The following is an 11504-nucleotide window of genomic DNA, read 5'->3' as shown; positions in this document are numbered from 1 at the left end:
AATTTCTACTTTACAATAATCAGAGGAATCTGATTAGTTCGAATTATTTAATAATCCCTGTGGAGATGACCTTGCGAAATCCGTTTATACTACAATAATATTGTGATTCTTGCAAGTAGAATAGAAGATTTAAGCCCGTTCACATAAGTAGTAAAAATCCTATCAGTCATAATCACGTTAAATGGCATGAAATTTTCCATGTGGACGAGTAAATAATTTGGTAGGAGCTTGAATAACTTCAAGGTCGAGTAATTTAAAATGAACAGATGGCATGAAACTGATAAGATTATAGGCAGTGGCATTCACTCTTCTGATATCGGAAGTATATATTATTGGAAAACAGATAGATATGGTTTCAGCAATAAGAAAAGGATACCGCAACTAAAGGAACAACCAACGCATCAAACTTTCAGATAAATTGCACAAATTAACATCAAAACAAAACAAATGCATGTCGAGTGAACCATGAACTAAAAGCCCTCCGTGGCCAAATTAATCACTTAATTTTTTGTTCTTATTTCGGAAGGCATGGCGAAGCGGCACAGTGGGCAAACCCTGCTTTTCTCCAACCACTCAACAATGCAATCCTTATGGTAAAGATGCGAGCAGGGCATGCGAATTGCTTGCGAACCAACCTCCATCTCCTCCATGCAAACCGAACACGCCGCAGATACTTCCACCCTGGCCCTCTCTAGCTTCTCGATCGATGACTTACTTGCAGGCACAAATTTAGGGTCATCCGTCTCCAAGCCCTCAAATACATCATCAACAACAACAGTGATGAACGCTGCCATATGAACAAACATGCCATCACTATAAGGTCTAGAATCAGTTTCAGCGACTAGGGATTCTTGTACTATTTTTTCCACCACGGAGTGGCAAATCTGAGGAGGGACATGCAGGAAAGAAACTAAAGCTTCAGCTAGGGCAGCCCTTGACTTGTCTTCATCCATCAATAAATCGAGTTCGAGTTCCTCGGAGTAGGTTCCTTCGTAGTGTTCACCGTCGTCCTCGTCCTCGGAGTGCAAGGCTGCAGGCTGACTTGAAAATATTATGGCCCTGACAACCAGCAAGAACTGGGTGCGCGGCAACTCGTTGTCAGGTTCAAAAACCTCCAAGTGCCTCACTTGGCAATGGTATCCCACCACTTGCCGATCACTTTCACTTTCCATCGGTGGATCACAAAAAGAAATTTAAGAAAATTAAGAAGAAACTAAGAAGCTGAGAGATGGAATTAATTAGTACGCTATTTCTAGTTCTTCCGAAAGCGAATTAATACGTGAATTACTTGAGCTATGAATCATAATCCACCTACCCACCTATATATATATATATACACGCGAATTTCCTTGTTAGGGTAGGAATCATATTTCCAAATGAAACCAGGATTCGGAAATAATAATAAAAAAGGGTGACTTTGGATGTGGTAGCTATTTATCAACGTTCTTTGATTGAAACCTTGTTGGTTTTCGGTTTTTTATTGAAGTCCTTAAAATTAATGCAATAATGTATTTCTATGTAGGTTATTATAATTTTTAAATTAAAATTTGATATTTGTAGTTATTTATCTTAATGAGATTTTAAATAAAATCCATAAATTGTTGAAAATATTTAAAAAAAATTATACTTAAATAAAAAGGAAAACTAATTAAAATGGGTTGAAAACTTTGAGTTTTAACGATAAGGAGAAAATAAAGGGTAAAGTGAATAGTACCATGATTGACTTTTTAGTGGAAAAATATGGTTTTGTGTTAAAGTAAACAGTACCAAGAGCTTTTCGTTAAAGTTCTCATGGTTTTTTGTTAAAGTGAACGGTGCCGGGAGATTTTCGTTAAAGTTTCCTAAATAAAACCCATAATTTGTCATTACTTATATTAATGACATTTTACATGCAAAAAATTGGTAATTTTTATATTATACATTTTACATACAAAAAGTTGGTACATTTTATACAAAAAAAGGTGATACGTTTTATATAATAGGTACCTTTCATATAAATAAAAAAACAATGGGTACATTTTACACAAAAGAGATGGTACTTACAAAAAAAAAAAAATGGGTACATTTTACATATAACAAAGTGGTACATTTTCAAGGACAAATGGGTACAAATAAAATGTCAAAAAAATATGAGTACAAATAAAAATTTGAAAAATATGGACACAAAAAGAAATTAATATATGGATACAAATTAAAACTGAATAGAAAATTGGCACAATTTAAAAAAAAAAAGGTTGCAAATTAAAATGGGTACAAACAAGAAATAAAAATATATGATACAAAATTTAGCCATAAATATAAATATATCAAATGTAACGTTTCTAACTAAATGAATAATTTAGAAATAAAATTTAATTATATTGTGACAGTCCGTCCTAATTTTAAGAATTTTTAAAGTTTTAATAAAGGATTTTACAAAAATGCCTGTTGAGGTACGCGTATTATTCGAGGTTAATCATTGTGTCGTGCCATCTAAGATTTGTTTTCTTGACATATCCTCGTAGTACTCGTCGCTACGAGCGTGTGGGCGCTGACGGTTCGTTATTTGGAGTTATAACGAAAAAGATTTTAAAGTTTGAAGTTTGGGCATTTTATAAATTTTATTATTAAAATTTGGATGGCCCAGATTTAATGAAGAATTAAATGGATGGCTTGGATGTAAGGAAAACAAAAATAAATAAATATAAGTGAAAGAAGGTTTTTGTGTGTGTGTGTGCGCGTGAGAGGAAGAAACAGAGGAAGGAGATTGGGCAGAAATGCCCAATCGGGACAAGAGAGAAGAAGGCATCAGGAGGGATTGAGAGAGGGAGAAGTCGACCAATCGGAACAGAGGAAAGGAGGAAAGGAGAGAGGGCGAGAAGCGGAGGAGAGAAGATCATAAAACGGGTTTTCCCCCAACCCGTTTACCCGCGACACCCACACCCAAATTCCGGCGATTTTCACCGGATTTCTCACAAATTTGATAACACCCAGACTCAACAACCCTTTCTCAACCTGCAAGTTACCAGTTAGCAATGGAGGAAGAGAGAGGAGGAAACAGAGAGAAATGTTTTTGTATTTTTGTATTGAATTTTCCCAAATAACTTTTCTACCGATAACCTCACCAAATTGATTACATATATGATTCCACTAACACCAAATGCCAGCTGGCCCAACGACTACCACAACTTGATTACTATTTATTACAGTACTATTAAGTTACTAATTGCAAACAGATAACCACAATCGTAACATTGCCCACTCCTTCAGATAAACCTTGTCCACAAGGTTGTAATCACAGAGGAAAATCTGGGAATTTCTTAGCCAACTCATCATAATCTTCCCATGTAGCCTCTTCTTCCTTGCTGCCCTTCCATTGAACAAGTAGCTGCACTCCCGCCCCTTCACCTTTTTTGTAAACTCGTCTTTGCAGAATCTCCATTGGTTCCTGAGACTTCAACCCATCTTCTGTCACTACAGGTAGAGCTGTTAGAGGACTAACCATTGGGCCCAAATGCTTCTTCAAACAACTAACATGGAAGACAGGATGTATCTTAGAATCTGTAGGAAGCTTGAGTTTGTAAGCTACACTCCCAATCCTCTCCAAAACTTCATAAGGGCCATAAAACCTGGGATGTAACTTATGATAAGCATGTGCAGCCAGGGATTGCAATTGATAGGGTACCAATTTCAAATAAACCAAGTCTCCAACTTCAAACACTTTTTCCCTTCTGTGCTTATCAGCTTGAGCTTTCATTCTATTTTGAGCCACCAATAGATTAGTCTTGAGCATAGCTAATAGATTATCCCTAGCCAACAATCCTTGTTCAACTATATCTAGCTTGGCAGTGCCATTTTCATAAGAAGCAATATGTGGAGGGGGAAATCCGTAAACAATTTCAAAAGGAGAGAACTTGGATGAATTGTGAACTGAAGAATTATAACTCCATTCAGCCCATGGGAGCCAATAGAGCCACTTTTTGGGTTGGCTGAAGGAATTATTTTGTAAAACATATTCATTTGAGCAACATCATATAGCATGCAATTAACAATTAAAAGGCGGAATCATGCTTGTATGTACTCAAAAACAAAACATGACCATGAAATTCAAAGCCTAGTAGATTGGTGAACCAATAATCAACTCAAAAACAAAGTGAGTTGAAATTAATACCTTTGTAGATTCCTCTTTGCATAAGCAAAGGCTAATCACCCAAAGAGATAGGGCCTTCATTCCTTGCTTCTTAGATCCATGGATTTGGATGGAAGAATAGGTTCTCCAAGTTCCCAAAATTGAGAACCTCTAAGTCTCTACACCAAGGAGAGATTGGATGATGAATGAGTGACCTTGGAGGATTAGATGACTAGCTAATCACCTCCAAGGTGTTGGCCTCTTTAGAGAGAAAATGGAGAGACAATTCTCACCCATTTTCCCCAAAAATAAACCCTTATTTTACTTAATGAATATTTAGTTATAAAGTCATTTATATAGTCACTTCTTTAAGTGACCTAAATAACCAAAACCCTAATTCATTCCTTATGGCCGGCCATTTAGGGATTTTTGGGCTTTTGGGCTTTAATGAATCTTTATTCATTAAATTGTCATACAACTTAAGTTAATGGGCTTGACGTTCGAAGCCCATTGGGCCTTAAGGTCCAAAACTATCCCGTGGTCTTTAACGAACTTATTCGTTTGATTAATTAACATATTAATTAATCTTTGCCATAAATAATTAAACCATTCAATTAATCTTACTCATTTCATTTATTTCGTCCATCTCTACCTTACACGGTGTACGATCCATTAGGTTCCTTTTAGCGAGGCAGTGGGCGATTAAAACCATTTTACATCGATTGTGAATTGAAACTATTTTCAATTCTCCCTTTAGTGATTACACACGTTTAGGGCTTCCACAAACCATGAGTGACACCTAGCCGTATGTCATGGTTACCCAAGCTAATCAGAAGAGGTGGAGAACCTATTCAGTCTGGGATTACAAATGCAATACGGTCCTTCTCTAATCTAATACTCTTGACCACATTGTTTGGTTTGATAGTTTATTTTCTCATGTCTACTATCCAATGTGTGTCTTGTGCTTATATGATTACCTTGAATGTGATTCGGAACGCATTCCCTAATCTCATTCATACTCTGGCCAGAGATTCAAATCATATCAGAGAGTATTCTCCCTCAAACGGTTTGAAGGTTAGAGATCCCTTGTTGCGCATTCATTTGTCTCCATAGCTAAGCGGCTTGACCCCAACGATGCCGTGGACACCCTCCTGGTGGGATGACTTTGACATAATCAAAGATCAAGGTCTTAACCACAAGACAACTATGATGCCTCAGGTCAAAGGACTACTTTGCATTATCCCAACCATGAGTTCTCATGTGACATGGAATATGAGAACTCTTCGTTGATCGCGTTCAGTGAACTCATTCTCTATTGAGCACCTACCGTACTTGTCTTGATGTCACACACACCAATGACTAGAGACTAATCACTCTCCCTGAGAGAAGACATAGTACGTACCGATCTTGACGGACTGTCAATGCCCAATTGGCAATCCTATGATCAGGAACGTTTAGGATGTGTCTACGAAAGAATGGTCTCAAGAATCTAACTTCATTAGATTACATTCTCCCAATCACATATTCCTTGGACTTTATCGTTTAAGCATATAACATTTATATGAGACGGCTCAAACAATAATCTATGCCCTTTATATGTTAAACTAGATTAGTTTAACATGTGAAATGTCCGTAAAGTATCATCACATGATTGGCTTTAGGGCACATTTCCAACAATCTCCCACTTGCACTAGAGCCAATCAGCTTGATCATCAATGATGATATCTCTTCTGTAGTCATTTCATAAATGGCTGAATAGTAGGCCTAGGCAGTGGATATCTATATGTGTTATCCACAGAAGCAACCTTGAGAATAACGACGTCACCATTATACATGATTCTCAATCATGTGGTTCAGTCTCTCATTTGTGTTCGGATCTTGATGAGACCTTGATTCCCAGGCTTGAGCTATCGCCCCATTAGTGTCAAACACTTTCTGGTTGGAACCGAATAGAGAGTTCATAAATGAACTTTCCCATCCAAACAACATTGTTGTAAACTTCTATATGGCAATATATCTTGCATTCATAATGGAACACACTAAAGTCATTACTTTAATGTTTCCATCCAAATATCTCTTTAGTCATAATAAAGAGATATTCGTTTATCTCTTCATTCGTAATGAAGAAACATCCAATGATGGATTAGATTCATAATCTAATACATTTACGCTTCCATTACGTTACTCTAATTCTTCCTCGATCTTTGAGGAATTTATCCTTTAGTATTTCTTAAATACTTAAGGACTCACTTGACAGTTGCCATGGTTCTGATCCTGGGCTTGCATTGATATCGTCTTGTACCGTTCTAGGTACAACTCATATCAATGTTTTTCATACAATATGAAATACATAAATCACCTTTCTGCATATGCATAAAGGATTCAATTTACGCATTATTTCTTTGGGAGTCAAAGGGGCACGTTCCCTTTGAGAAGGGCAACTTGCTAGTCTTACTAGAGTCATCCTTCTAATTGAAGTTTATCATCATATGAGAAACTTCCTAGCATCCATTGTCTATTATTAGGGATTGATATAATCCAATTATATCATGAAATATATCATTATAGATTTCATCCCATGTATATAGACTATATCTCCCATATACATTCTATCTTCATATAATGTATTAAAGTCATAACTTTAACAAAGAAGTATTCTTTTCATTTCCAAAATTAATATATCATATATATTTATATTTTTAGGAACATGATTAACTCCCACTAATCTTTTGTAAAACTAGTAAACAAAAGATTCATTTACATCTTTATGAGAAATCAAACGATTTGATCCTTTTTCTCATAAAATGCAAATAGCTCCCACTAACTTGCTAAGATCCATGATGGATGGATCTCTACAACTTACATGTCTTGTGATTAGTAGTTTTACACATATATTATCAAGACTATCTTAATAATGGTTTCGGAAACCCATATTATGTCAAAACATTGAATCACCATTTAGTTGTAGCTAGCAATCTTCGAATTAATTGAAACTAAGACTACGTCAAAAATGGTTCCTTTAAAGTCAACCATTCTCTTTGATTGTAGTCACCTTAAGCTACCAATTAGCTTTGAAGGTTTCATTATTTCGAGTCAAATGGTACTTTACCATTTCCTTGAGTATATATCGTATATGCACTCAATGTAGTCATAAGGATTTTCATTCTTATTTCTTTCGAATTAAGAGGTGGAACTCTATGACATAGTCATAAAGTTCAAAACCATTCAACTGAGACGGTTTATAAATCCTTATCGACTACCTTGGAGCTTGTGGTATAGGAACTAGGTTGTTATATTTGTTGATTACTTTCTTGTCTCTCAAAGAACCCATTCTTTGAGTTCTATCTCTCGTTCATTTGCTTTTAGGCAAATCACATTGTAGAATTACAATGAACTACCCAACAAAACAACATTTGTTAGTTGGTTTATAGAAGCGATATCCAAAAGTTATTTTAAGGATATCCTACAAGATTATTATCAAACAAATATTGCTTGTTAGCACACAACCCCAAATCTTTAACATGCTTAAGATTTGTCTTTCTTTCCAACTACATCTTATGGAGTCATAAAAATATTGGAAGATCTTCTCATTGACAATCATATTGTTTTTAGAAGTATATATCCTATATATGGGTAATAGATAACATCTAACGAACTAAATCTTATTCAAGTTCGTTCTTCTCCTAATGGAGAAATACATTATCTTATGATGCCATTTTCCTTGATATCTTTCAAGGAAACTTATCTAAAGTGTTACCTTTCCTTGGATCAAATCTAAGGAGGTAAATACTTTTAGATGTCTTACTCATCAACTTACATTTCTTGAATTCTTTGAAACATTTTTCAAAGTATTCGGACTTGTGTTTATTCAAAATAAACTATAGTCCAACCGAGAGTGATCTTCGGTGAATGTTATCCAACATGAGTAGTATTATGTTTGTGGACAAGTGCCACTAACATCTAAGTGAATTAACCTCAACAACTTTGTGATTCTTTCTTCTTCCAAAAGAATAAAGATTCGAACATTTCGCCTCCATACAATTTTAACAAGAAGGTATTGGATCCGGACCTTACGATCCAAAGCGTCCATCTATGACCAACTCGTAATTTATGTTTTAGACGTATCACAACTTTAGTTGGGATTAGTCACTACCTTGCAACCTTTTGGGTTTTAAGCATCATTATTTTCTAAACAGTTTAACACTACCATATCATCTCTACTATAGAGATAATTAATTAGATTACCATAATCCAATCATTGATTAATAAAGAACATTGTTTTGTCAAACAAAACATTTATCCATTTCACATAGTGACGGAATTTAGTTCCTTAAAATTGGAATATAAAGACAATCTATGTTTTTCCAATTTCTTTGGTAGTTCATATGAGGAAGTAAGTACCATCTGCTTTCGCAGAGATCTACATTTGATTCACGCTTCGAATGTGAAGTACTTTCTCTTCTCTCATTAATCTTCTACTTCTTATTAGCCACACTTTTACAACGATTGTAAAACATAGTCACTAATACGGAATCATGCATTCAAGTAGAAGAACCAACTGTTTTGAACTATTCAAGAACAATTTACAACACCTTCGAAAGGTGTGTCCTTGACACTTGCAAGACATTTCTTGCAAATACCCCTTCCAATATCCATCCTTTCATAAAGAAAGTTTGTTCCCTTGGAGTTATTTATCTTCTTTATTTGACTTTCACCTTTGACTACATTAGTCATGGTCCCTAAACTCCCACTATCTCTCTTGAAACCTTTTTTCAATTGTGTTATACACATCAAACAATTTTGGAGAGTATGTGGTTATTGTTCACTATATAGTTTACAATAAACTTAGTGAACCATTAGGATAGGGACACAAAGGTGAAGTCCTTGCCTAGTTTCCGTCTCGTTAAGTGGTTTATCACTTCAACATTCAATGATTCAAAATCATCATAAGTCCATGTTAATGGACTATTTTTGTCAACCAACCATTATGTTCTAAACATAATTACAAACCTTCAAGAGTTGTACAAGGCAACTCTCATTTCTTCATACAACAATTTGTAAGTGAAGAAACATGGCACATAAAGTGTTCATGCCTTTGTGCTTTCTTCTCAAGTTCTTTGTTCATTTAACAAAGAAATAAGCACTAGTGTTTGCATTGACTAAGAGTTGTTCAAAGCAACTCCTATTTCTTCATACAACAAATTGTAATTGAAGAATTATGACATTAAAAGTGTTGTCCTCTTTATGATAGACCTTTTCTAACATATTCTTCTAATGATACATTATCAATAGTAAGATTGTGAGGATGAGACTACTTTGGTAATTTTACAAGCCATTAAAGACAATCTATGGTTTTGTAGTACCAAGTCCGTAAACTAAACGTTCGGCTTTTATTTGTCAAGTGTTGGATAGCGTTTGCAAATATATTGGTAATCAAATACATAACGAATATAAATTGATTGATTTTAAGCCATTTGATTTGGGTCTTTAAATCAAATAGCACCACCCACTATTTTTGGCAAATTCCATATCCCTCATAGGAATTCGAGAGTTTTGGATGAAACTCCTAGTAGGTTATGGGAGGCTCACTATTACCAAGCCCACCTCACGATGATACGATATATGGCTAGCAACAATAATAATGAGAGAGTACGCTTACTCATTTGCAACTCATGCAAGTACCCATCTTATTTGGCCTCTAGAGAATGTAACCTCACAATGATATGATATTGGTTCCATTGCACTTAGTTAAGTTCTTCCCACCATGCTTAGTGTGTGAAGGGGTTCAAGAATAGCCTCACGATGATACGATATATAGCTATCCTCGTTGCCTACACTCACCTCATCATATGTATATGGATTCCTCCTGAGTATAAGCATGCACTGTGTACTCCCCCATGATAGGGTGAAGCCGGTGTACAAGTCATAAACGATTGGATCCCACCACGGTGGAAGGCCACGAAGAGATATTCTAAACATCTCTCGCTTATCAACTTAATATTGGTTTGGTTGAGGGTTTTGTGTCTCATCACATATAAACATACATTTTAATCTCTATTAAAACAATTTTGGTCCTATTACAACTATTGGTCCATCCCTTTGTTTTAGTTGTACATAATACTCCCACTATGCTTTTAAAACGATTTTTAAAGCAAGAGTATATGATACTACTAACATAAACTTTGCATTCATTTGATGGACTACATAGTTGCCTTAGGGCCTAAGGATGATTATGAACCTTTGTTTAGATTCAACACGAGCCTTGTGTTGAACCTCGGTCTAGGAATGAAGATTGATTTTAGTTACGCGTTTAATCACATTAAGGCGTGTTGTCTTATGGGCGTTGGACCCAACTACTTCATTTTCATGCATATCGTATAAAGCAAGAAAGAAGTACTTCAAAGTAAAGGTGAGCTTATGCTCATTACAACATTTGCATATAACAAATTACTTTAAAGTAAAGAAGAGCTTAAGCCCTTTTACAACATTTGATCAAATCAAATTACAACCAAAATTTAATCTACACATTCCCATGGTTCAAACAAATTTGAAACGCCTTTCACATAGCTCAATTATATTAGGCTTAGGTTCATAATCACCCTTTAATTAATTAACACTTTAACTAATTAATTGAATGCAACATTTTCATTTGGTTTTTGTATCCATAAAATTGATTTAAATGGAGCTAAACAAAATGAAAATCCAATTCTCATTTAAAGAGACAAAACAATTTTGTTCTCATCCTATTTGGGCCATCTTGCAATTAACCTCAACTTTTGGGCCATATTGCAAATACAAAAACTTTTGGGGTCACTTTGTATAATACACAAAAGTCACAACTTCATGTAAATACAACTAGAACCCAAACTTTTAATAATGCAAAAACATCATTAAAGGAACAAAACAATTTGTCCTTTAGCGTTTTTGGACCTAAACGTAAAAACGTAAACTTTTGGGCCAAAGTGCAAATACACAAAAGTATCAAAACTTTATGTAATTGCATAAAAGCCCCAAAAGTACTCCCTTTGAGGGAGTGGCCGGTTTTAGGGAAGATAAGGTGGGTGTGTGTGTTGATTTGTGAGTTTTGTCAAAAACATGCAAGTGTATGTAAGATAAGATATGTTTTTGAAATAATTCAAACACAATTATTTCAATCATCATTTATACAAATATTTAACACTTTAAATACATAATAAATCATTTAAAAACATATCACATATACTTTATGAAATAATTCAAAACTTTGAATCAAAACACCAAACCTTTTTGTTCTTGACAAGAACATCAAGAACAATGAAGAACATCCATGAAAAACCCAAATTTTTCCATGAACTTTTTCCACCCAAAAACATTCCAAAACCATTCTTACTTAAGGGAAATAACATCTAACCAAACT

The 11504-nt window shown here is 34.9% G+C and overlaps 1 protein-coding gene across 1 annotated transcript; it reads right to left on the bottom strand.

Moving 5' to 3' along the window:
* Positions 1-500: 500 nt before the first annotated feature.
* On the bottom strand, positions 501-1172 carry LOC103418515 (uncharacterized). Its single transcript, XM_008356632.2, has one exon. The coding sequence runs from the start codon at positions 1170-1172 to the stop codon at positions 501-503; it is 672 nt and encodes a 223-aa protein (XP_008354854.2).
* Between the last annotated feature and the right edge of the window lie 10332 nt (positions 1173-11504).

This window comes from Malus domestica, chromosome 02 (assembly GCF_042453785.1).
Source record: "Malus domestica chromosome 02, GDT2T_hap1".
NCBI classification, from domain to species: domain Eukaryota; kingdom Viridiplantae; phylum Streptophyta; class Magnoliopsida; order Rosales; family Rosaceae; genus Malus; species Malus domestica.
The sequence above is the reverse complement of the archived record's forward strand: the minus strand, read 5'-3'. Positions and strand labels throughout refer to the sequence as shown.

Bases quoted from the DNA above. Each gene is read 5' to 3' on its own strand.
- LOC103418515 (XM_008356632.2), bottom strand. From the start codon at position 1,172: ATGGAAAGTGAAAGTGATCGGCAAGTGGTGGGATACCATTGCCAAGTG.